The sequence below is a fragment of the Ursus maritimus genome, unplaced genomic scaffold (genome assembly GCF_017311325.1).
Source record: "Ursus maritimus isolate PB19 unplaced genomic scaffold, ASM1731132v1 scaffold_17, whole genome shotgun sequence".
NCBI lineage: Eukaryota > Metazoa > Chordata > Mammalia > Carnivora > Ursidae > Ursus > Ursus maritimus.
The window spans coordinates 24,637,545-24,665,364 of record NW_024424119.1 but is presented as its reverse complement, the minus strand read 5'-3'; the positions used below and the strand labels follow the sequence as shown (position 1 = coordinate 24,665,364).

Genomic DNA, 27,820 nt, shown 5'->3' with positions numbered 1-27,820 from the left:
AAACCAGTTCCTTGGGAATTGGTGACAGAGAAATAAACCAGAGACGGGATCTAGGCTGAGGAAGTTTAATGGGACCTCTCCCAGATAGCATCTTAGAGGGGAATGCAGAAACCACAGGTATCCTAGATCACATACACACACCTACTCCTCCTCTTCTCTCCTTCTCCCTCTGATCCCTCTCTCCCTCTCCCACACACACAGTACTCAGAGGGGCTATCTACCTGATATGGCTAAAGAGATGTTCTGGCACCTCTGAGTTCAGTCCTAATGCAGAGAGAAGACAAGACTCAAAATCCATTGAACCTCTGTGTGAGGTTAGGAATAGGCTGGTTGCATGCTCACTAATTAGAAAGGGGGACAGAGCAATCTGAGATGCATGGTGAATATTAGCTGAAAGGAGCTAGGATGGGGACAAGCACAGGCTAGAACTGTACCTCCAAATGGGCAATGCATTGACTGACCTCATCCGACTGACGAACAGTCTTCAGTGCAATCCACACGGTCCCCACCATGGTGTCCCAGATCAGTCCTTTGTTCCATACCTCCACACTTAGACCCAGGTCCAGGCGACTAATCTCACTGAAGGAAAGAAGAAAACCCTTTAAAGAAAGCCAGAAAGGGGTGCCAGGCGGGCTCAGTAGGAAGAACATGTGACTCTTGATATCAGGGTTTTGAGTTTGAGCCCCATGCTGGGTGTAGACATTACTAAAAAAATAAATTAAAAAAAAAAAAAGAAAGCCAAATAATATGATATATACATCTCTTACATCTGCATCTCCTGTTTGGCTAAACCTTGAATATTTTCTCACCAGGATCCTATTGTCAGGGAAAATCAAAATGTCCCAGAATGCTACAACCATTCTTTAGGTTCCTAGAAAATGATGTAAGTATCCATATAAAAATGCCTTTGTCCATCCATCCCCTCTCCTCTGGAACTAAAAACATGGTTAGATTAATGCATTTTCACAAAAAAATGGGGGTAAGTAATGAGGGCATTACTTCCAGGCTTGCAAGTCTACAATCTCTACCCTTACTAAACAGTTTTATATGTTTTATTATTAATAGTAACACTGTCCTCAACTTAGAATTATAAACTATATATAGGAAACTTAGAAAAAGGCAAGGCTTCTTTACAAGATTTATCAAAGGGAGTCCAAGCAGAAGTAAAAGGGCCCCTGAGAAGATCTAAGTCTGATAGGAACTTGTGGTCAGAGGCAGGAAAGGGACACTAGAGTATGCCACTTCACTCTACTCAGCCCCTGGAGAACCCAGTTAAAATAGACACTGTCACTTAGAAACACAAGTTTGTCAGAGGATAGTGATGAACACAATGATTTTCCTGTAGTAACAATTAGTAAAAATATTTTTGAAAAGAAATCACTCCAGAAAGAGCCACATAACCACTAAGCAAAAACAGCATCACACATGGTAGACTATCAGCTTGGAAGGGCCAACTCAAATGTAATTATAGTCTTAAAGTGGAACAAGCAAACACTTATATTATGCTAAAAACATCCTCTAGAAAGCATTTATTGAAATACAGAGTTATTTGAAAGGAAATGAAAGAAAGATGGAAAAAAGGCGAGTTCTAGCAGAAAAAGCAGAAAGGTATTCTCAGGGAGACAACAGCTATTCATCACATGAAGTTTCAAGTTCACACTTTAGAGAAAGCTTGGCTTCTCTGTTCTATTAAGATACATGTTCTCAGGCACCTGGGTGGCTCCGTCAATTGAGTGTCTACCTTCGGCCCAGGTCATGATCCCAGGGTCCTGGGATCAAGCCCTGCATCGGGCTCCTTGCTCAGTGGGGAGTGCCTCTCCCTCTCTCTCTGTCCCTCTGCCTGCTTATGCTCTCTCTCAAATAAATAAATAATCTTTAAAAAAAAAATACATGTTCTCAGATTCACAGTTTAGGATGTGGTATTACAGCCATAGACTTCTCATCAAGTGTGCTGAAAACAAGTGAAGCAAAGAAAATTCACCCCTTTTATATAAATACACTAGAAAAGAGAATGTACTGAGTTCATTTGTTCATTTAATGTTTCCTCAGCACATATAATATGTACGGTTTGGTACTTTGAGCAAGACACACAATATAGGACCTAATTCCTATCTCTAAAACTTTCTAGGCTATATTGAGAGCTGTTCAAAGCCACAAAATAGGTAACTAAACCCAGCCAGTACGTTAAGGTGTTCACAGTGTGGGGAAACTAAGCTTTTGTCACACAGTGTCTTTTAGCCTAATTAATCAATTAGGCTTGGAAAAGACATCTGACAACCCCAAATCTTTTGAATCTGGAAAAGAAAAATTGCTTGGGGATACATACATAATGTTCCTAAAGCAAGTCCTAAGCAATATTTCAAGCCAATAGATGAAAGAAATAGCCAGAGGTCTTTACAGCCTGACTTGGATAGAAAAGGGGAATAAAACTCAATGAGGATATCTCCTACAAGAAGCTTCTTATCTCATCTGTGTTCAGCAGACCCAACTTAAAAGAAGTCTGAGAGCTCTGGTTAGGCCTCATCCCCAGAGCTCTGGGGAGACTTTTTTTTTCTCTATTAATTAATCAATAGTATATGTGCATATACATATACAAGATTGGGGCTAGGCAAATTCACAGTAACTAAAGATGCTCTGCTTACCCTTAAATGAATAATCAAGTCCTGGAAATAAGATACAGAAATACTAAAGATAAATAATGAAAAATACAAAAATGAGTATTAGATATCACCACATAATACATTAGGAAGAAGGAAAAAGAAGAAAGGGAGACAAGAGACCAGCAATGGAGCTGCCAGTAACAAAAGAACAGGGTAGGAGGAATAAGGAGTAAGAGCAGAAAAGAGGAAAATGTAGCTAATAAAATCCATGTATAACAGAGGAGAGAGCAAAATTCACACAGCATCTCAAGGTGGGAGATGAAAATAAATTCACACCTATCACAGAAGGGTTTAAAGAGGAAGTGCTATGGGAAATTGGAAAATAAACACATAAGAATAAAGCTAATTATGCTGATAAGAGGCTACAGAAGATCGCTAGGTTTCACACAACGGGAACAGTTATAACAGTAAGTGATTATTACTGCCAATTGGAAGTCAGAGGAAGTAGGATTGCTGGATTTTATATGCCAAATAACCATGGGAAGAGACCTGAATAAACTACTCATAGCCAACTATGCCCAGTACAGGTATAGAGAAAGAAACACATAGTTTCACTCTCATGTCACTGTAACTGAGAAAGGGAATGATGAGGTTTACAATCTTGAGAGAGAGGCAACCAGTGAGAAACGTGACGACAATGGCCCTCTTTCTCCCTGAAGCCCCAGTTTTCTCTCAGCTTCCTGCTTTTCCTTCTGTTTGTTCATTCCTTTTTAGCCCACTCTGTCCCACTTTAAATGCTGGTGCCCTTCCAGGCTTTACCCCAGGCCCTGTTCTCAATTTACTCACCATCTCCCTAAGCTTCCTCATCTACGCCTACAGCTCCAACTGACCAAAATAGTTCTCTAACCCTGACTTCTTTCCCGAGTGCCAGATTCAAGTTCCTAACTATCTTCTGTACCCCTCTTCCTACTAGTCCTGTAAGAACCTCAAATATAACCTTGTCCATAACTGATCTTATATTGTCCCCTATCCTAATGAGTAACATGATACCTACCCAATCATGCAAGACAAGTCTACCTCCTTAACACCTTCTTTCCATCCTTTTCTATCCCTTCTGCTACTGTCTTATTAGCCCAGCCACTCATAATCTTATCTTTAAACTATTTGTAATCTAGTTTCCTAAATGGTACTATAAGCAGCAATATATTAAAAGCCCGAAGGATTGAAATGTATCTACATGAAAATAATCATCCCTATCGCCTCTGAGATGCACTACAAAACTTGTAAAGCAATTTCACTTCCACTTCAAAACTCACAGCAATTTTAATACATTTTCTTGTTTGACCCTCCTGCCTAACTTTCCAGAAAACAAGCATAACCGTGTAAGAAAGATAGATCTTTACAGGTAAAGTAAATGACACTCAGAGAAGCTCAATGATTTGTATAGCCCTTCAAAATGACATTCTACATTTTCTCCCCTTTTCTAGAGCAGAAAAAAAAAAAGCCTGAAATTTTAGAGGAAAAAAAGAAAGTGTCAAATTTTTAAAGCCAGAGCTTACAATAATATACTACGTTTTATGTCATATGTAAGAAATTCTAATGGTTACTCATTTTTATGAATTAGAAGAAGGTAGGACATTTCACTCCATAAAGCAAAAGGATTTTAAGCACAGAAATCCTCATCTTCTATAGCAGGTAACCTGCTTATACACACACACATACACTCTCTCTACACACACACACACACACACACACACACACACACGAGCCCACATAACACATTCCTTCAAGGAGCCTTCTGAGAATTGAAGCAAGATTTAAATTATATTTAATATCATGCTAAATACATTGTACTATATACTAATTCTGACCACTGGGAAAATCTGACTAGGCAGTATATTTACCACGTAAATGAACTGGGAGTTTACTTGCATTCATATTTCACATAATGTAGAATCAATTACAAATCCAGGAGAGAACAAAACTGCAGATGTACTTCACCCCTCCCTACCCCTCACTTGTTTCTGTAACTCTGTAGTTTTCATAAAGAATATTGTAGGCAGCTGCTGCTGCAAAGTACTTACAACATAAAATCTTGTTCCCAAGAAGGCTGATCACCACGAACTGCTACAGTTGTGCTCTTCACATTCTGCACTTTCAGGGTCACATATGTATTAAATTTATCTTTTAAAAAAATGCAAAAAAATGCAAAATGAAGATGCAATACTTAGTACTCAGATTGTTACTCAATCTCACAAAGTCTTTTGAACTGAGAAACCCAAAGTAAAGTATCATATGTTGAAGAAAAAACAAAACTATATATTGTACTATATGGCATCATTCTACGCATACAGAGCTGTAAAAAAAATTATAAAACACATCCTATTCTCAAAAGCATAAGCTATAATAGTTTTTCAAATTTTAGAAATACATATTTGACCCTATAGACACACATACACACAAATGAAAACAAAAGCTTCATGAAATACAGGATGTGATACATTGATATTTCCTGTTCTAATTTATTTAAACTATTAAAACATTAATCATAACCAACTGAATTGATTTTATAGCCTATCTTCACTTTGAAGAAAACAAATCTAATTGATCTAGTAGAAAAGATAAGATACATGAATTAACAAAATAAAGAAATGAGTACCATAACAGAAAGAGAAAAAATGGTAAAGGATTGCAGGAGAGGAAAGGGTTACCTCTAGCTGTTGACAGGGACAAAAATTGAGAAAAAATCCTCATAAAGGAAAGGGATTCCGAGCTTGATCTATTCAGGCTGGCCTAAACCACAACTTACATAAAAGCAATATTGGGGCACCTGGGTGGCTCAGTCTGTTGAGCATCCTACTCTTGATTTCAGCAGGTCAAATTGAGCCCCCCTCTCCACCCACAGGCTCCCCACTCAGCAGGAGTCCGCTTGGGATTCTCTCTCCCTCTCTCTCTCTGCCCCTCCCCCTCTGTGTGGTCACTCTCTCTCTCAAATCTTTTTTTTTTTAAGATTGATTGATTGATTTGAGAGAGAGAAAGAGAGCACAAGCAGGAGGGCCAGAGAGAGAGAGAGAATTTCGAACACACTCCATGCTGAGCACAGAGCCCAACACGGGGCTTGATCCCAGGACCCCAAGATCATGACCCCAGTCAAAACCAAGAGTTGGTGGCTTAACTGACTGAGCCACCCAGGCACCCCTCAAATAAATAAATCTTAAAAAAAAAAAAAAAAAAAAAAAAAGGAATATTATCACAGAGTTGGGAAAAGAAGATTCTGTAACCTGAGAATATAAATTGAGTACTACTGCTTAAACACAGCACGTTTTTCATTCCCCCTACTACATTCACATGAACTATGATTAGAAGCACTGAACTGAGAATTCACTTTTCTATGTAAGAAATTAATCTTAACATTATAAAATGAAAAAAAGACTATCGGGGCGCCTGGGTGGCACAGCGGTTAAGCGTCTGCCTTCGGCTCAGGGCGTGATCCCGGCGTTCTGGGATTGAGCCCCACATCAGGCTCCTCCACTATGAGCCTGCTTCTTCCTCTCCCACTCCCCCTGCTTGTGTTCCCTCCCTTGCTGGCTGTCTCTATCTCTGTCAAATAAATAAATAAAATCTTTAAAAAAGAAAAAAAAAGACTATCATTTTGATTCATCAAATAGATAAAGATTGCTTAAAATGATTACCTAATGTTAGGGGTGTGAGAAAATAGGCCCCGACATGCACCTCTAGCAGAAGGTAAATCTTCTCTTAAGCATTGTTAAAAATTATGCAGTTTTACAAAAAGCAGAATCATGCGGCACCTGGGTGGCTCAGTCAGTTAAGCATCTGCCTTCGGCTCAGGTCATGATCTCAGGGTCCTGGGATCGAGTCCTTTGTTGGGCTCCCCGCTCAGCAGGGAGTCTGCTTCTCCCTCTGCCCCTCCCCTCACTTGCTCTCTCCCTCCCCCCCCATAAATAAATAAAATCTTAAAAAAAAAAAAAAAGGCAGAATCAGACCTATAAATACAGAGAACAAACTGTTGGTTGCCAGAGGGGTGGGGAAGGGTAAAATGGGGAGTGGCAGATAGAGGCTTCCAGTTATGGAATGATTAAGTCACAGGAATAAAAGGCAAAAGGAATATGGTCAATGATATTGTGATACTACTGTATGGTGAAAGATGGTAGCTACACTTGTGGTAACACAGCAAAATGTATAAACTTGTAGAATCACTATGTTGTACACCTAAAACTAGAACACTGTATGTCAACTATACTCATATAAAAAAATTTTTTAGGGGTGCCTGGGTGGCTCAACTCTGATTGCGTCTCAGGTCATGATCTCAGAGTTGTACTATTGAGCCCCGCGTTGGGCTCTGCACTGGTCATAGAGCCTGCTTAAGATTCTCTCTCCCTCTCCCTCTGTCCCTCCTCCCCCAAAAAAAATTTAAATAAAAGTGAGAATAATACAATCTTCTAAGTTTGTTGTGATAATAAAACATTTGTGAAAGTATTTAGGCAATGCCCTTATATAGCAAGTACTCAATAAATCATAGCCATTTTAACTATTAGGACTACTATTAAGTCCTATGAAATCATTTAAAAAAATTAGATAGTTTTATACTTAGACATGGAAAGTTTGCCAGAATTATACCTAAGATATATGAAAATACAAGCCTACCCACATGAGAGAATCCCCATCCATATCCGTAGCAGTGTAATAGACCACTGAGCTATGTTTCCTATCATGATTTTGTATTCCAAGGCCCACATCCAACCACAGCTGACCAGACCAGGTTTAGATGCCACCAAGAGCAGCCAATCCATGAAATGGCCAAAAAAACAGAAGCCAATCCAATTCCCTCTCAAAAGATCTTAAATAGGGAAAACAAAGAAATAGTGACACAACTGATGGTTGGTGCTGAAGCTCAGAGAAGCATATATATGCCACTGGAGCAGCCATCATGGGCTGTGTACAAACCAGGTAAGCACAGAAAGCCAGCTAGAAGAGAAAAGAAAACAAAACCGATTCTCAGAAAGAAGAGAGACCTAGCTAGTGGAGAGAACAATAGGCTCAGTAACTGTTTTAGTTCCTGTTGTACCCAAGGTTTGGTTTTTTCAGCATCCCATGGGTTCCCAATCAGATTCATTTTTTCCCCATTAATCCCCAGTACCTTCCCTTTTCCCCAGCAGTAACCAGAATAAGTCTCTGTAACTTGAAATTCACAATTAAGAAAATGTGTATTGAAACAAGTAAATACTATTTTCACCTTCTGATGGGCAAAGATTAAAAAGTTTCATACTACCTAATATTGATAAGGATTTGGATAAACACTCATATACTTTTAGCTTAAGTATAATCTCCTCAAAACTTTCAGAAGTGCAATGTGGCAGCAGCTATCAAATATTTTTAAAATGCATACCTTTGTTCCAGCAATTCTCTATTTCTGGATTCTACTGTATAGATATATTTGCAAAAGCAGACAATAATAAATGCATAAAAACATGTATTGCTTATAATAGTAGAAAACGGAAACAACTTAAATATTCATCAATCAGGAACCTAGGGTACAAATTTAAAACAAAATTCTGTACACTTAAAAAGAAAGAAACAGAGGGGCGCCTGCCTGGCTCAGTTGGTAGAGCATGCAACTCCTGATCTCGGGGTCATGAGTTCAAACCTCACACTGAGCACAAAGTTAACTTTTTTTTTTTTTAAGATTTACGTATTTATTTATTTAGAGAGAGAAAGCACGCACATACGCACAGTGGGGAGGAGCAAAGGGAGAGCAGGGAGAAGCCCAAGCAGACTGCACTGAGCATGGAGCCTGATGTGGATGGGGCTCAATCTCATGACACTGAGATCACAACCTGAGCCCAAACCAAGAGTCGGACCCTTAACCAACTGTGCCACCCAGGAGCCCCTAAAGTTAACTTTAAATAAATAAATAAAAAGAGAAAGAAGAATCAGATATATGTATACACACACTCAAAGTGATGTGTTGTTGGAATAAAAGCAGGTTGAACAAGGTTAATCTATTTGTTTATACATGCATATACACAGAAGAAATCTGAGAAGGTATATATAAACCTCTAAATAGTTACTGGGGAGAAGTAGAATTGAGTTGGCCAAGAGGTAAGGGGACTTTAAGTTTTCACTAGATAGATTTCTTTAATGTTTTACAACACCATTGATTTTTTTCCAGCTTTACTGAGGTATAACTGACAATTTAAAGTTGTATGCATTTAAGGTTTACAACTTGATTTGATACACATTGTGAAATAACCACCATAATCAAGCTAATTAATATATTCATCACAACTCACATAATTACCATTTTCTTTTCAAGTGTGTGTATGTGCACAGTGACAGCTTAAGATCTACCCTCTTAGCAAATTCCAAGTATACAGTACTAATTATGAACATGTTGTACATTAATTCTCCGGAAATTGTTCATCTTGCATTACTGAAATTTTGCACCCCTTGACCAACATTTCCCCATATTGATTTTTAATAATTTAATAAATTTTGTGAATTTATTTAGTCAATGAATTAAATGAAATTAATGACTGTTTAAAAGATTGATTTTTTTTAAAGATTGATTTTAAATCACAGCAAGTATGAAGGGAAAAGACATAATAATTAAAGGCTGGCCTTACCTGGTGAACCCTGGAATTTTGCTCTTTTAACTGCAAGAAAAAAAAAAAGATGACACCATGAAGAATTTTTGCAAATTCATTAGCTAAACCAACATTTCTTAAGCATCTACTATATGCCAAGGTTAGAGTTAGAACTAGATTTGTAACTCTAAGTCTAAGAGAAAAGATGTTGGGACCTCTGACCAAAGCTTGAAGGCAGAGAGTTAGAAGCAACCTTACAAATCATCCAATCTAATCTCATCCTCAATGCAGAAATCTCTTACAGCCTCTTGACAATGAGGTAGAGGAAACTAAATTACTCCTATGGCAGGCAACCAGTTTCATGTCACATATCTAAGGTTTAAGTTATACATGTTTCTCATTTAAAGCGCATCATTGAAACTCCCTGCATTTCATTCATGTCAAAAGAAGAGCTCAACAGGCCAGATTTAGACAACAGATTTTAAACAAGGAGGAGAAGTAATTTCTTGCTGGGAATAAACAAGGTAACAAGAGAAGCTCCTATCCAAATGACCACAAAGAGCTATTTACAAAACATCAGTGCAGAACTGCAAAAGAGGGGCGCCTGGGTGGCTCAGTCGTTAAGCGTCTGCCTTCGGCTCAGGGCGTGATCCCGGCGTTATGGGATCGAGCCCCACATCAGGCTCCTCTGCTGGGAGCCTGCGTTTTCCTCTCCCACTCCCCTGCTTGTGTTCCCTCTCTCGCTGGCTGTCTCTCTCTCTGTTAAATAAATAAAATCTTAAAAAAAAAAAAAAAAAAGAACTGCAAAAGAAAGAATCCCACACTAGGACTGCAGCAATGCCAGCTTCTAGGAAAGGTTGAAGACAACAAAGTTGCAAGAGAACTGCTAAATTCCAGTAAACACCAAATACTTTCCCATCAATGAAGATTAGGACTAAGTGTGCAGGGTTAGGGGGAGAATAAAAGGAAATCCCAAAACAATGACTGAAAAGAATACTTGAGGGTACAGATCTGCCACTCTCCTTGTCATACATTACAACTGAAAGCTTCACCTTAGCTGACATCCAAGCCCTAACACATCCAGTACGTTTTTACAAGACCCTCTCTGTTTTCAGGCAACACTTAATGCTAAAATCTAGTTTACTGAATCAAAGTATGTCTCCCACTGGACTGTCCCTTGTAGTCTCACATCAATCACTCTTCCCAATTATTCTTTAATAGTTTCATTTAATCTAAGACTTACTATAAAGCTACAGTAATCAAGATAGTGTAGCACTGGCATAAAAATAGACATAGATCAATTGAAAATTGAAATATATATGAAAAATATAAATATATTATCTTTACTTCACACCACATGCAAAACTTGAAATGAATCATGAATAGAACTAAGTATGAGCTAAAACTATAAAATATCTAGGAGAAAACAGAAAATCTTAGTGATCTTTGGCTAGGCAAAGATTTCTTAAATTGAGTACAAAATCATTTACTTTAAAAGAAAAAAATGGATAGACTAGACTAGAATTTAAAACAAGCATTCATCAAGACACTGCTAAAAAGGCAAGTCTGGAGCACCGGGGTGGCTCAATAGGTTAAATTTCTGACTCTTGATTTCAGCTCGGGTCATGATCTAGGGGTCATGGGATCAAGCCCTGCATCCGGCTCCACAGGCTCCACACTCAGCGTGCAGTCCGCTTGGAAGTGCTTAGGATTCTCTCTCTCCTTCCCCTCCCCTGGCTTGCACACAAGCTCTATCTCTCTCTAAGTAAGTAAATGAATAAAACATTAAAAAAAAAAAAAAGGCAAGTTCAGGAGAAAATATTTGCAAAACATGCATGATAAGACTGATAAAGGACTATAAGAAGAAATCTCAAAACTCAATATTAAGAAATCAAGAACCCACATTTAAAACTATAGAAAGGGGGGCACCTGGCTGGCTTAGTTGGTAAAGAATGTGACTGTTGATCTAGGGGTCATGAGTTCAAGCCCCACATTGGGTGTAGAGCTTTTACTTAAAAAAAAAAAAAAAAAAAAAAATTTTTTTTAATACTTATCACTTACATTAGCACAAAAGAATTAAATACTTAGGTATAAATCTAAAAAATTAAGTACAAGATCTACATGAGGACCTAGATGAGGAAAACTACAAAACTCTGATGAAAGAAATGAAAGAATTAGAGGAATAATCCATGCTCATGGATAGGAAGACTCAATATCGTCAAGATGTCAGTTCTTTCCAACTTGACCTAGAGATTCAATACAATCCTAATGAAACTCCCAGCAAGTTAATATTAAAATTTCCTTCATTACTTAAAAAAAAAAGCAGTTCAAAAATACTACTTTTCACCACAACCTTGCATGATTGAGATTCTGAACACCTAAACTGATGGTTTTTACCCATTAGTTATTTAATATTGTTAGCACTATAATATTATATGATTCACTTATATTTGTATTATCATGTGATGAACTATAACTATGTAATTAAACAAGATTTTGACAATCATAGTCTGCTAACCTTTAAAATATCACTTATCGGGACACCTGGGTGGCTCAGTCAGTTAAGCATCTGCCTTCGGCTCAGGTCATGATCCCAGGGTCCTGGATCAAGCCCCACATCAGGCTTCCTGCTCGGCAGGGAGTCTGCCTCACCTTCTCCTTCTGCCTCTCCCCAGCTCATGCTCTCTCTCTTGCTCTTTCTCCCAAATAAATAAATAAAATCTTAAAAAAAAAAAAAGATTCCAGGGTCCTAGGACTGAGTCCCACATCGGGCTCTCTGTTCAGCGGGGAGTCTACTTCTCCCTCTGCCTCTGCCCCTCCCCTGCTTGTGCTCACTCTCTCCCTCTTTCAGACTAATAAATAAAATCTTTCTTAAAAAGTTTTTTAAATGTCACTTATGCCTTCATTCATTAGCTTGCTACTTTCAAAATAAATGAAGACACTTTATTTAAAAAAAAAAAAAATCCCAGCAAGCTATCTCATGGATAGTTTATATGGAAAAGCAAAAGACCCACAATAGCCAACTCTATGCTGAAGTTCAAGACCAATACTACCCAACTTTGGAGACTTACTATAAAACTAATAGTAATCAAGACAGTATGGTTTTAGTGAAAAGAACAGACAAATAGATCAAATGGAACAGAACAGAGAGCCAGAAATAGACTCACATAAATAATAGTCAACTAATTTAAGATTTTATTTTTAAGTAACCATCCAATGTGGGTCTCAAACTTAGAACCCTGAGAGACACATGCTCCATCCACCAACTGAGCCAACCAGGCACCTAGTCAACTAATATTCGACAAAGGAGCAAAGGCAATACAATGGAGCAACAACAGCCTTTTCAACAAATGGTGCTATAATGGACATGTACATGGCGGAAAAAAAAATCTAGAGACAGACCTTCACAAAAATTAACTCAAAATAGATCATAGATCTAAATGTAAAACACAAAATTATGAAATTCCTAGAAGATAACAGAAGAAAACTTAGATGACCTTGGATATGATTAGGACTTTTTAGACACAACACAAAGGCACAATTCACAAAAGAAGTACTGATAAGCTGGACTTCAGTAAATTAAAAACTGCTCTATGAAAGGCCACGTCAAAAGGATAGAAGATAAGCCACAGACTGGGAAAAGGTATTTGCAAAAAACACATCTCATATAGGACTGTTATCCAAAATACACAACTCCTAAAAACCATCAGTAGGAAAACACACTACCTGATTTTAAAATGAGCAAAAGACATTAAAAGACTACCCATGAAGATATACAGATAGCAAGTAACTTCACGAAAAGATGTTCAACATCATATGTCATTAGGGAATTACAAATTAAAACAATGGTGTTAAGCAAGGAAAAAACTGTCTAAAAACGGAATTAAATGGATGAGGTAGCTATTTGTCTTTTGGGCTCCTTAGTATCAAGACACTCTTCCTCTTCTGAAGGAATCCTGAGAGAGAAGGCAGGACCTAAAACACACTGCAGAAGCCAAAGGTAGCAGACCTAGATGCAGTAATCACAGGCTCCTAACTTTAATTTTGAGGGAGTGAAACAAAGATGCAAGGTTGGTTAGAGAAAGTTGCAGAGAAGTTGGTATTCCAGTAGAAGGGTGTGAATGTCTAAAACAGTAGAGTTCTAAAGGACAACAGTAAGTTTCCAGGGTGTTAGAGCACCACAGTGGACCATTCCTGTTAATAGATGTTGGCAGCTGGGGGTGTCTGAGTGACTCAGTCATTAAGTGTCTGCCTTCAGCTCAGGTCATGATCCCGGGGTCCTGGGATCAAGCCCCGCATCAAATAGGGCTCCCTGCCCATCAGGAGGCCTGCTTCTCCCACTCCCACTCCCCCTGCTTGTGTTCCCTCTCACGGTCTCTGTCAAATAAATAAATAAAATCTTAAAAAAAAAAAAAGGCGTTGGGAGCTTATGCTAATTTTCCTCTTTATCTCCACTTTACAGATTAGCAAAAGTCAAGCTCAGAGAGTTTCTGTGGCTGGGTCAGATTAAGAATCTGTTGGCAATATCACATGGATAATAAGTAACAGAGTTTGATAAAGGATTTATGTCTTCTGACTATATATCTAGTTCTTTCCATTTCACCAGCTGCCACAGCAGCAGCAGAAGGAAGAGAAAGAACAAAAAAAACCCATAGTCTCTATCCTAAGGAAGTTGGGGGGAAAAAAAATGCAAGCACACAGAGGAAAGATCCAATCCTATAATTCACTGTGAATCTAGAAACCAAAATGCAGTGTTTGGATGAAAGGGCCTCAAAGAAAGGACCGATGAGGAGGGTGGGATAATATCAAAGACTTCATCAAACAGAAGTGGGACTAAGGAAATGGACTAAGGAAATGGGTAAAATATAGATAAGAAAAGAGACATAAGAAAAGAAACAGCATTAAAAAGGCATGAAAAAAATCATAGTCAGAGGAGCATGTTTTTCTACATGTTTGTCATGAAGGTAACAGCACCTAAAATCTGAGTGTTTCCCAACATTCAAAAGATAGGCAAAGTCCATTAGCCCCACAAAATCTCCAAGAGTTTGGGTACAGGTATTTGGGGCTAGTTAGACACAGGGCTAAAACAAAGGAATTACAGTATCTTAAATCCAGAGCTTTTCCTATTTAAGAATAAATCTAAAAAAAAAAAAAATTCTAACTCTTTGAAAAGACAGCACAAGGATACCAGAAAGTCCAGAAATGAAGTAGATACATTTTGTTCACTTTTCCATTTTTCCTAGGTATAGTCCCTCTCTTCCTTTTTTATTATCACTTACTCCTCCCTGAAACTGTGCCAACTCCCCTCTCTCCCGTTGTGTATTACTGTAAATTCTTAACCTTTTAAAAGTTAGACTCCTTTGATAATTTAACAAAAGCTACAGGTATGCTCTCCAGAAAAATGTACATCTATCCATAAAACAGTGTGCATATCAAGGGGAAATTCACACAGCTTAAGATGATCTGCTAATAAAACTGCTTTTTGCTCAAGTTACCAATGTTCCCACTCTCATTAGATTTTTCCTATTTTATATTTGCAAAAGTCTACTGTTATTGATTAGTCTTATGTTTATTTGCTCTATTAAAATGGGCTAATTACATGGTGTTTACTCCATGGCGTTTGCAAGTATCTCTTTGGAATTGGATGGAATCATTGCTAATTCAGGGTCTACTCCAGCCCTAGGAATAATAAACATAAGCCCTTGAGAAAATCATAATCATAGGAACATGCTTTTCTAAGTATTTGTCATGAAGGTACAGCACCTAAAATGCGTTTCCCAACATTTCAATGATAACTCCTGAAATATTACATTAATCCTACAGAAGTAGAACAAAAATAGCAGCTGCTAATGCTAGGAAATCATTGCAGTTATTCGGGAAAAACACAGGACAAGGAAGCAGACCTCGATTCAAGTCCTGGCTCTGACATTGCTCATCTGTGGGCCCTTAGACAACAACAAAAAAGTAGTATCTTAGCCCTCGGGGTTTTCAGATAGAAAGTGAATATTATGTTTGCTCTGGAAAATGAAGGTTTTTGTATATTCAGTTTCTGGGTAAAAGGAGGGAGGGGGAGATAAAAGAATTGATGTGAAAGGATATTGAAATGTAAAAAGCATTCATTTCAGTTCCCATTTTTAAATTAACTCCTATTTTTGTAAATTAAAATGTTTTCATGACATGCATCATATTTTAGGAAAAGCAACAGCACAGTAATTCACTTGAAAATTCAAATTGCACTGGTGTTACTTGAAAAATAAAATCCTCAGAAGTCTTCGTGACCTAGTTTTAACGATTTATTCTGGAATTTGGATACTTATACCTAGAGAGTAACAAAGATTGCTTCAGCTATCATTATTTTAAATCTTAGAATACTATATTAAATTTGATCTACGTCCTATTTTTTCCTTCTCTTTACTTGTCACAATATGTATGTATATTTAAGTCTCTCTATATATAACTATAATGTTATTTTTAAAATCTTGATAGTTGCTAAAATCTGCCTAGTTCTTTAGTGTTTTGCTTACTTTTTTTTTTTTGCATCTCTTGACATAAGGTTTTTCTCCATTAATTTTTTAATGTCGCTATTACATAAACAGGTTTTCAGATAACCAAACATCTATAAATTTTAGAATCAAATGGCAAGTTCCCAAAATCAGTGTTAAGACTGATCAGAACTACATTTAACATCTATAAATCAAATGAGGAAACTTTACATTTTAAAAATATTTAGGTTTCTGCTTAAGGGTGGCACAGAAATTTTTGGGTTTCTTATACTTGAAAACAGCATGTCTATTTATTTAACCCTTCTTTAATGTGTTGGTTTTTAATTTCCTACGAAATTAATTTAATTTGGTCCCATACATCTTTTGCTAGATTTCACTACAGCACTTTTTTTCACTATTGACAATGATATTTGTACTACATAGAAATGCAGGTAACTTTTGAAAACTATCTTAAATCCAATAATTCTGTTACTCTTCTTTTAGGCGTAGATTCTCTAGTTTCCTTTATAGAAAATCACATCATCTATTTTTTCTTCTTTCTTTTCAAACCTAAAATCTTTTCATTCTTTTTCTGATCTTATGGCATAGGTTAGGACTTCTAAACTATTGAATGTAAGTAATAAAAGCTGGCATCCTTGAATTGATTTTAAGCAGGAATTTTTTTTAAAGATTTTATTTATTTGTCAGAGAGAGAGAGAGCACAAGCAGGGGGAGCAGCACGCAGAGGGAGAAGCAGGATCCCCGCCGAGCAAGGAGCCTGATGCAGGATTCGATCCCAGGACCTTGGGATCACTACCTGAGCTGAAGGCAGACACCTAACTGACTGAGCCACCCAGGCGTCCAAGAGTGAATTTTTTAAATATTAACTCCTTGTACTTAAATGTTTTATTGAAGTATAATTTGCACAGTTACTTTAGTTTCAGGTGTACAACAGTGATTCAACAAGTCCATATGTTCACAAGTGTAGCTACCATCTGTCATCATACAATGATATTACAATACCATTGACTATATTCCCTATGCTTTATCTTTCATGCCTATAATTTATTCATTCCATAACTGGAAGCCTCTATCTCCCACCCACTCCTCTTCACCCATTTAGCCCAACCCCCCACCCCACCCCCCACAACTAGCAACCCTCAACTTGTTCTCTGTATTTATGAGTCTGTTTCTGCATTCTGTTAATTTATTTTTTAGATTCCTCGTACAAGTAAAATCATATGGTATTTGTCTTTCTCTTACTTATTTCACTTAGCATAATACTCTTTAGGTCTATCCATGTTGTTGCAAATGGCAAGATCTCAACCTTTTTATGGCTAAGTGATATTCCTTCATACATGTTTGTGTGTGTGTGTGTGTGTGTCTATATACACATAAATATTTTTTAATGTTTCAATATTGAGTACAATGTTTACTACAGGATTAACTTTTATTTTGAAATAACTGTAGATTTACAGAGTTGTAACAATAGAGGGGTCCAATGTACCCTTCACCCAGTTTCCCCCAATAGTTAACTGTTCCAGAAATCTTATATAATCTTACATCATGATAGTACAATATCAGAACCAGGAAATTAACATAATGTGTATATATGTTGTTCTATGGTATTTATCACATATGTAGATCTACACGACTACCACTGCAATCAAGATATAGAAATATTCTATCACAAAAAAAAATAAATATTATTCTATTCATCATCACAAGATCTCCCTCATGATACTACTTTATAGTCATGCTTACCCCCCTCCCTTCATCTCTAACCCCCGGAAACCACTTATCTATTCCCCATCTGCATAATTTTGTCATTTCAAGAACACTACATAAATAGATTCATATAGAAAGTGGTCTTTTGAGATTGCCTTTTTCCACTCAGGATAATGACCCTGAGGTCTATCCAAGTTGTTCTATATATTAATATATAGTTATGGGGTTTTTTTTGTTTGTTTGTTTGTTTGTTTGTTTTTACCTGACAGAGAGAAAGAGAGAGAGCACGCAGAGCAGGGGGAGCAGCAGGCAGAGGAAGAGGGAGAAGCAGGCTCCCCGCTGAGCAGGGAACCCCATGTGGGACTCGATCCCAGGAACCTGGGAACATGACCTGAGCCAAAGGCAGACACTTCACTGACTGAGCCACCCAGGTGCCCTATAGTTATGTTTTTATATCCACTCTGCCAAACTCTTACATACTTAGGTCATTTACATTAATGTAATTCTTAAACTGTTAGGGCTTAAGTCTGTCATTTTTTTTTTTGTTTTCTGTTTGTTCTCAGGCTTTTTTTCTGTTTTCTTTTTCTTGCCTTCCTGTGGGTTACTTAAACATTTTGGGGGGAATTCCATTTTTATTTATTTGTAGTATATTTTAATGTATCGCTTTGTACAGATTTTTTTAGTGGTATCTCTTAGTATTACATTTTACATATATAACATCATAGTCTAAGGTTGTCAACATTTTACCAGTTCAAGTATAGAAGCTGCTACATTACCTTTAAGTAACCTTACCATTCCTCCACTTGTAATATAATCATCTTAAATAATTCCACTACAAAAATGAGAACCATATAGGACAATATTTCAATTATTGAACATAATTCAGAAACTCAAGAAGCCTATTTTATTTACCCATATTTTTCTCTTTCCATTGTTCTTTCTTCCTGATGTTCTAAGAGTTCTTTTTTTTTTTTTTTAAGGTTTTTTTTATGTATTTGTTTGACAGAGAGAGAGGCAGCGAGAGAAGGAACACAAGCAGGGGGAGTGGGAGTGGACAAAGTAGGCTTCCCGCCGAGCAGGGAGCCCGATGCGGGGCTCGATCCCAGAACGCTGGAATCATGACTTGAGCCGAAGGCAGACACTTAACGACTGAGCCACCCAGGCACCCCAAGATTTCTTCTTTTATCATTTCCTAACTGTTGGAATAACTTTCTTCATCTAAGAACATCTTCATTCTTCAAAGATATTTTAACTGGATATGGAATTTTGAGCTTTTTCTTTTTGCATTTGAAAAGTGTTGTGCCACTTCCTTCCGGTCTCCGTGGTTTCTGATGAGAAATCCACTGTCATTTAAATTGTTTTTACTGTCTCTATAAATTTCTCTTCTGCTGCTTTCAATATTTTTGTCTTTAATTTACCAGTTTAATTATGATGTGTCTTGGTGTGGATTTCTTCTAGCATGTTTAAAGTTTGTTCAGCTTCTTAAATCTGTAAATTTATGCTTTTTGCCAAATTTGAAAAGCTATCAGCCATTATTTCTTTGAATACTTTTTCATCCCCAACCTCTTTTTCCTCTCCTGAAATTCTGATGACATGAATATCAGATCTTTTCCAGTAATCCCACAGGTCTCTGAGGTTCTCTTCATTTTCTTTTTCAGTCTATTTTCTCTCTCTTACTCAAACAGCACAATTTCTATTACCCTATCTTCAAGTTCACTGAATCTTTGCTCTCTTCATTCTGCCATTGGGCTCATCCATTGAGGGGGTTTTTTTGGTTATTGTATTTTTTAGTTCTAAAAATTCCACTTGGTTCTTCTTTAGATCTTCCATTTCTTTCCTGAGATTTTCAGCTATTCATTTATTTCAAGTGCATTTGTAATTGATGACTGAAGCATTTTTATGATGGCAGTTTTAAAATCCTTGTCAGATGATTCTAATACCTGTATCATCTCCGTGTTGGCACTTGTTGATTATCTAACACAAAGCAACAAAAATATTCCCTTGAAATAATCAGAGTGATAGTCTAACAAGTATGAATGGTTTATACGAAAGGGCAAATATGTCTTAGATTGTGCCTCCCCAGTAGCATTTAACTATATAAATACCAATGTTTTAGTTGATCTCAAAACGGATGGATACATTAAAATGGAAATCAAAGTACAGCCTGAAAGCAAGTGGTCTCAATTTGGTTTTTAACAGAGTCTGGATCAATACTCAGCAGGCAAAGGTGACTGCAGGTAGACTCACAGGTATCAGCGCTCCAGAACGGGAAATTTACAAATTAGAAAAGTAACACCTTCTTTTATTCATAGACTGTTAAAAATACATAAAGTTATAAATGACCAGAAGAGATATCCAGGATGTATTATCAAGTAAAAATATATAATACACTTCATGTAATTGTTTTGTAAAAGCAAACCAAAAACCTCACACCATATATAAAAATTAACTCAAAATAGATCAAAGACCTAAATGTAAGAGCTCAAACTACGAAAACTCTTAGAAAACACAGACATAAATCTTTGTGACTTTAAATTAGGTGATGGTTTCTTATATAAAACACCAAAAACACAAGCAACAAAAGAAAAATAAATTGAACTTCACACTTAACTTTTCATGTCAAAGGACACTATTAAGAAAGTGAAAATAAAACCAGAGACTGGGAGAAAATACTTGCAAAGCATATACAAGGGTTTTTATCTAGAATATACGAAGAACTCCTACAACTTAATAAAAATAACCTGATTTAAAAATGTGCAAAGAATTTGAATACTTTTCCAAAGAAGATATATAAATGACCAATAAACATATGAAAGATGTTCAACATCATTAGTTATTAGGGAAATGTATAAGAAAACAAAACAAAAATGTAAATCAAAATTAGTATTCACAAATGAGATACGATTTCACACCCACTGGAATGGGTAAAATAAAAAAATACCCTAATAAATGTTAGCTTGGATGTGGAGAAATTGGATTCCACATTCACTGTTGGAAATGTACAATGGTACAGACACTTTAAAAAACATTTCACAGTTCACAAAGCTACCATTTGGCTCCTACAAACGATTCCACTCTCAGGTATATATTCAGGAAAAATGAAAACATATGCCCACACTGAAACATGTATACAAATGTTTATAGCAGTATTATTCATCATATCAAGCAATATTCATAGTATCCAACCCAAATGTCCATGAACTAATAAATGAATAAAATGTGATATAGCCATACAGAATATTAAAAGAATGAAATACATAAAAACTGTACATGAATGTTCTTAGCAGCATTACTCATAAAAACTCGAAAGCAGAAATAATCCAAATATTTATTAACAGATGAATGGATAACAGAATGTGGTATATCCAAACAATGGAATCTTATTCAGCCGTAAAAGGGATAAAAGTACTGATGAAAGCTAAAACTTGAATAAACTTCAAAAACATTAATCTAAGTGAAAGAAACCAGCCACAAAAGACAATTATATTGTATAATTCCAATTATATAAAATGTCCAGAAAAGTAATTCTATGAAGAGAAAAAGCAGATAAGCAGTTGCCTAAGGCTAGAGAGGTTGGGGGAAAAAGCAGAGTAACTGCTAATGGGTAAGGGTCTCTTTTGGGGTGATCATATTCTAGAACTGATTGCACTGATGGTTGCACAACTCTGAATATACTAAAAACCAGTGAATTATGAATTTAAAGTGGATGAATTGTACGGTATGTGAATTATCTCAAAAAAAGCTGTTATTTAAAAAAGGAAACAAAAAAACTAATATATGCGTATATAAGCTTGTTTATTTATTATAAATAAGAAAACAGATATAGAAAGATACACAACATGTGGGCTGTTACCTCAGGAAATGAGATAGGGATAGATGTGAGGTGATCAAGTTTTTAAATCCTTACATATCTTATTGTTCACTTATTAAAACAAACAGGTATTAATTTGGAGGTCTGAAAGGCTTAAAGTTGGAAAAACATTAAATATGTATTTAAAATAAAACATTATATGGCTTTACACTATCAATTATTTACTCAAATTGTTAAAAAAAAAAAAACAAACCCAGACTGATAAACAAACCTGATTATCTACCTAATTATGAAACTACTTTAAAAGTAGTATTCTCACAGACAAAACTGGAAGGGCTCCAATCCCCTGTTATCATCTAATTCCACACTATTACGTATTAAGAAAAAGTCACAACTTGGGGCGCCTGGGTGGCACAGCGGTTAAGCGTCTGCCTTCGGCTCAGGGCGTGATCCCGGAGTTCTGGGATCGAGCCCCACGTCAGGCTCTTCCGCTGTGAGCCTGCTTCTTCCTCTCCCACTCCCCCTGCTTGTGTTCCCTCTCTCGCTGGCTGTCTCTCTCTCTGTCGAATAAATAAATAAAATCTTAAAAAAAAAAAAAAAGAAAAAGTCACAACTGAACACTTAGGTTCTTTAATACTTCAGCAAACATAGAAACCCTGTTAGTCAGAACTAAAGAAAGAATCCACAGGAAAAACATTTAGCCCCAGGCTCCTTATAAATAAAAAGCAGAAATAAGATAAGACATACTGTGCCTATCCCTCAAACCGTTAACTTGAGCTCTTGAGTTTCTCTGACCTTGCTGAAGAATCAAATCTACAACTGGCACCCTTGAGATTACAGGAAATAATCCTATTCACACTGACTCTGCATCCAGTGACCTGGTTCCTCAGACATAGGGAATGGCTAACCTGCCTTGTTCAAGCCTATTTTACTCAAGAAACAATTTCTAAAGCCTTGCAGCACTAGAGCTCCCTATTTGTAACCCTCCTGCTTTAGAGTCTAACATTAAAGAAGTGTGTCAACTCTCAAATAACCACCATTTCCTTTTTATTAAAAGTTAACATTTTAAAAGAATCATAAATCCCACTGCTGTTTTCAATCTGGCATAGTACATAATATATATATACCTGCAATTATTAATTTGCATATTTTGTTGTATTATACTTTTACATTTGTCAAATATTTGGACATAAAATTGCACTACTGTGACCTCTGTCAGTCAACTGATCACAGGAGCTGACTCAGCTGTTATTTTTTTTTTTTTAAGATTTTATTTATTTATTTGACAGAGAGCTCTAGAGACAGCCAGCGAGAGCGGGAACACAAGCAGGGGGAGTGGGAGAGGAAGAAGCAGGCCTCCCGCTAAGCGGGTAGCCCGATGCGGGGCTCGATCCCAGGTCCCTGGGATCAAGCCCTGAGGACGCCCAACGACTGAGCCACCCAGGCACCCCAGACTCAGCTGTTATGACTGGCTAACAAGATGTCCTTTTTCCTTTCCCCTCCTTTATGAGTAACTAGCAAAGTTGAATACTCTAAAAAGAAAACCATACAGTGAAAAATCATTTTCCTCTCAAAGTGAGAGCAAATATTTTTTCTTATTTAGTCTTTACAACTATCATTTTTAATGGTTGCCTAAAATAATCATGTTTTAAGTACCATGATATGTATTAAATCTTTCTCCCATATACCACACGTTTACAAATTATTTTTTTTACACTGTCTTAAGCTATTCATTTTTATGAGGGAAAATGAAATTTGGTCCTTAAGGGACACCTGGGTGGCTCAGTTGGTTAAGCATCTGCCTTCAGCTCAGGTCATGATCCCAGGGTCCTGGGATGGAGCTCTGCATCGCAGGGAGCCTGCTTCTCCCTCTGCCTGCCGCTCCTTCCTGCTTGTGCTTGCTCTCTCTGACAAATAAATAAAATCTTTGAATGAATGAATGAATGAATGAATGAATGAAAGAAAGAAAGAAAGAAAGAAAGAAAGAAAGAAAGAAAGAAAAATAAAGATTTGGTCCTGAAATAAAAGATGATCTCCCTTCGTTAAAAAATGAAATTTCTGGGGCACCTGGGTGGCTCAGTTGGTTAAGCATCTGCCTTCAGCTCAGGTCATGATCCCAGGGTCCTAGGATCAAGTCCTGCATTGGGCTCCCTGCTCATCGGGAAGCCCTCTTCTCCCTCTGCCTGCCGCTCCCCCAGCTTGTGCGCATGTGCACCCATGCTCTCTTCCTCTCTGTCAAATAAATAAATAAAATCTTAAAAAAAAAAGAAGAAGAAGAAGTTTCTTTATAGAAGATACTTTGTAGGACTTCTTGGGACCACAGACTGAGAATGCAAGTATGACTCCTGCTCGGCCCTGATAAATCACCTGATAAATTCTTACTGAAATAAGCAGACACACAAAACAGGGGAAAGCTTGAAATTAGGGAAGGGTACAAAATGTCTAAAGCTTTTGGAATTCCTGACACATATCACGAACATGGAAGTAGCAAACTCGCAGGATTTGAGAAGAGTTGTGGACAGGAGCCCAAAGAGGGTCTTGGGGTTAGAGGAACATTCTTATTAAAGCAATAGGAGGGACCCTCTCTCGGTGAGGTAAGCACCTGGAGATCAACCTGGCAGAATTTGAGAGTAATTGTACTGGAAAGCCTGGGACATGAGAGTTAGTTGCACAAGTGGCAAACCATTTTCTAGTGTAGCTAAGCAGACCCATAAAGGCAGCAGGGTGGTCACATCAGAGGTGAACCTGACATAGCAACTTTCCCAAAAACAAAATCCTACACAAAGATAAGCTTCCCCTAAAAGAGTACCTTGCAGCCAAGGCACCCTCCTCATTCCCTTGAGGTTGCTGCATCACTTAACTGGCAATGAGGATCTGATGTTAAAATCTGAGAGGAAATGGAAGTGACGTCATCTAAGAAATGGTCACTCACACTGTTTTTTGGGGGATAGGAGGATGACGGGAAAGCCACATATGAATGAAAATCTCATTATTCTTGGAAAGAAAAAAAAACACTTAAACTGGTTTTGCTTGTTTTTAGAGAGGGAGAGGTAGAGAGAAAGGGAGAGACAGAATTTTAAGCAAGCTCCAAGCCCAGCACAGAGCCCATTGAGAGGCTCCATCTCATGACCCGTGAGACCATGACCTGAGCCGATATCAAGAGTCGGACACTTAACCAACTGAGCCACCCAGATGCCCCCATTTAAACTCTTTCTAAGAAGACCATTAAAAAAAAAAAAAAAAGACCATGAAATGATTCTAAAACAATGTAAGAACATAACATTCAAAGGTAAAGAAATACTTTTGAAATTATGGATTGCAAAAAAAAGATTTTAGGTGGTATTTCACAGGTTTTAAATTTTTTTTTTAATGGAGTCACAGAGGCAAAAGAGAAAAGGTAAAACAAAAGACTAAAATACTAAGGAAGCTTGATAAGGGGCAGATAAAAATAAAAAGGAAGCTCAGCGAGATAAGCATATTGAGGTAAACATGAGAAAAGCTTTTTTTTAATTTTTTTTTTAAGTAATATCTACACCCAACCCCGAGGCTCAAACCTACAACCCTGAGATCAAGAGTCGCATGCTCCACCGACCAATCTTAAAAATAAAATCTTAAAAAAGAAAAAAAGCACCATCTATCTACAGCTTCTAATGACAAAATATTACAAGCCAGAAACTTTACACCCAGACAGTTACTATTCACATATGAAAAAGGAGTCCATTATGCTCTAGGTGCCTCATTGAAATAAATAACTTATCATTAGCCCTGAGCTAAGGAAAGCAGCCCAGTGCAATTCTTCACATTTTTAAGTACTTGTGCCCACAACGTAACCCCATCATCCTGTCCTCTTTCGATTATATCAAGGGTGATTCTCAGGCCCAAAGGCAGTCAATCAGTAGGCTACACAGCAGCTCAATAAATGTCCTCAAGAAAAAACTGTGCCAAAAGTAAACATTCATAAGGTACAGCGACTGACCAAATCAATCAGCAACTTACTTAGGGGAAAGAAATATAACTCACAGACACAAGTCCCAGAGTTGGGAGTAAGGCCGAATTGGGGGGGGGGGGGGAATCAAGGAGAAGAACAAAATACTATGTCTCTGCTCCATATTGACAAATTCCTGAGGCTAAAGGGGTAACAAGATAGCCTATTTATTAGAATTGCATTCATTCCTGAACAACCTTTTAGTTCCCAAACTGTAAGTTCTCTCTACTCAGAGGGACTGATTCCTGTTCTTCCTAGGAAACCTAGTTGTGTGGCTTTGCTGGTTTTCATGAAGTTAGGCTGCACATTTGACAGTTATCTTCATACCTTTACTTCTACATGTATCATCATAGGCGGGCGGGGGAGGGAAGCACATTTGAGGAATCACTAGTAGTTTGATTATAATCAGAACTTAAAGAGTGAGGGCAGAAAATGGCAAAAGTTGAGGAGAAGGCCAGGGACAGCCAGGAAGGGCCTTGTAAATGAGGCTAGGAATCTGAGGGATTTTAAGCAGAGTAATGCCCTGATCAGATTTACATTTCGGAAATTTTATTCTGGCTGCAGTGTAGAGAATAAACTGGAGGAAGGCAAGTTGACCAGTAAGAAGGCTGTTGCAGAATCCCAAGTTAGAGAGGACAGCAGCCTGTACCTAGGCAGTGAGAACTTGGACAGAGATGAAGCTAAGAAGAAAAAGGTGATGAAGTTCTTGACAGGAAAGCCAAAGACTGGGGTCGCTGAGCAACTGCTACAACTCACGGCTGGCATCTCCTTATAGAACTGGAGATGCACTGAATGCCAGCCACCCTACACCCCAAGGTAAAGTACAGCATAAGGAAAGCAAGCAGTAATGATCTCAAGGGGAGAGTGGAGCAAATACACAGCTTCTCCTCCAATACCTTGCTTGCAGTAGCAAGGACTAAACTTAAACTTCTAATGGGAAGGGGCAGGAGGGAGGGACTGATATATATTTACAATGTTTACTGACTGGCTGTTTAAATTATATGCACATATAGGGGCGCCTGGGTGGCGCAGTCGTTAAGCGTCTGCCTTCGGCTCAGGGCGTGATCCCAGAGTCCGGGGATCGAGCCCCGCATCAGGCTCCTCTGCTGGGAGCCTGCTTCTTTCTCTCCCACTCCCCCTGCTTGTGTTCCCTCTCTTGTTGGCCGTCTCTGTCAAGTAAATAAATAAAATCTTTATTTAAAAAAATAATATGCACATATAACTTTGATAAAAATGTAAAAGAAAAATAAACAACACCTAGCAAGAAAGAAAAAGGCAGGAAAAAAGATTATAAAGAAAAAATATCTAGGGGCACCTGGGGTGCTCAGTCGGTTGAGTGTCTGACTCTTGGTTTCAGCTCAGGTCATTACCTCAGGGTCCTGAGATCGAGCCCTGCATCGGGCTGTGCACTCAGCGCAGAGTCGGCTGTCCCTCTCCCTCTGCTCCTGCCCTGCTCTCTAATAAATAAAATCTTTAAAAAGAGAGAGAGAGAAAGAGAGAGAGAGAGAACGAGAGAACATCTAGCTTAACAGTCAGTTGTAGTTGGTCCTAGAATCTGACTACAGAGGTTGGAACCCAAGCTACTTCCATTTATTACTGTGTGATCTTCAGTAAGTTAATTACTTAATCTTGTCTGAGCCTCATGTCTCATTTCCTTTAAAATAAAGATAACAGGTATGTGAAATTTGAGTTAATAAATGTCAAGCACTTAGAACAGATTCTGGCATAGAATAGGCAGTCAATAAATGCAGCTATTATGATGACTACTCATATTGTTATCAAAAATGGCCAAGAAGGGGGCGCCTGAGTGGCTCAGTTGGTTGAGCATCTGACTCTTGATGGAGGCTCCGGTCGAGATCTCAGGGTTGTGAAATCAAGCCCCCACACTGGGCTATGTGCTCAGCGGGGAGTCTGCTTGGGATTCTCTCCTTCTCCCTCTTCTTCTGCTCCTCCCCCCTGCATGCGTGTTCTCTCTCACTCTAAAATAAATCTTTTTAAAAAATAATAGCCAAGGGGCTCCTGGGTAGCGCAGTCGTTAAAGTGTCTGCCTTCGGCTCAGGGCGTGATTCTGGCCTTCCGGGATCGAGTCCCACATCAGGCTCCTCCGCTACGAGCCTGCTTCTTCCTCTCCCACTCCCCCTGCTGTGTTCCCTCTCTCGCTGGCTGTCTCTCTGTCACATAAATAAATAAAATCTTTAAAAAAAAAATAAATAATAGCCAAGAAGATTACATATTATTATGACTCCTGTCCTTAATAAGGACATTCACAATATTTCATTTCCACATGTTCAAAATATTCCTTTTTTCAACACCAAACACGAATATTATCTCTCCTACTAAACTTCCCAATTTTTCCCCCAAATACTATTAGTCAAAAATACTGTCTCCTTGTTCTAAATTCCCACAGCAGTTTTTATGTACCTCTTGCTTTCTATTTCTCCCCCTGCTTAGCTGTTATTTATATCAAAATCTTAACTCCAATAATGAGCAAAATCTCCTTAAGGACAGGATTCTTTTTTTTTTTCCATCATATTATTTCTCTAAAATTCGTTGAGTGTAAACTTGGTAAGAAGTTCCTGAAACAATTTCTTTTTTGGAACTTATAACAC

At 37.7% G+C, this 27,820-nt stretch overlaps 1 protein-coding gene across 2 annotated transcripts in view; it reads right to left on the bottom strand.

The window, feature by feature from the left end:
* The window catches only part of UNC13B (unc-13 homolog B), a 216,937-nt gene that overhangs the window by 156,023 nt on the left and 33,094 nt on the right, over nt 1-27,820 (bottom strand). The window contains exons 2-4 of one of the 2 annotated variants that reach the window (XM_040631566.1): nt 9,245-9,274; nt 4,685-4,784; nt 462-579 (exon numbers count right to left, since the gene is read on the bottom strand). In XM_040631566.1, coding sequence (XP_040487500.1) covers nt 462-579; nt 4,685-4,784; nt 9,245-9,274 — 248 coding nt within the window. Of the gene's footprint in view, nt 1-461; nt 957-4,684; nt 4,785-9,244; nt 9,275-27,820 lie in introns of those variants that run through there. The other variant, XM_040631565.1, reaches the window with a different exon arrangement.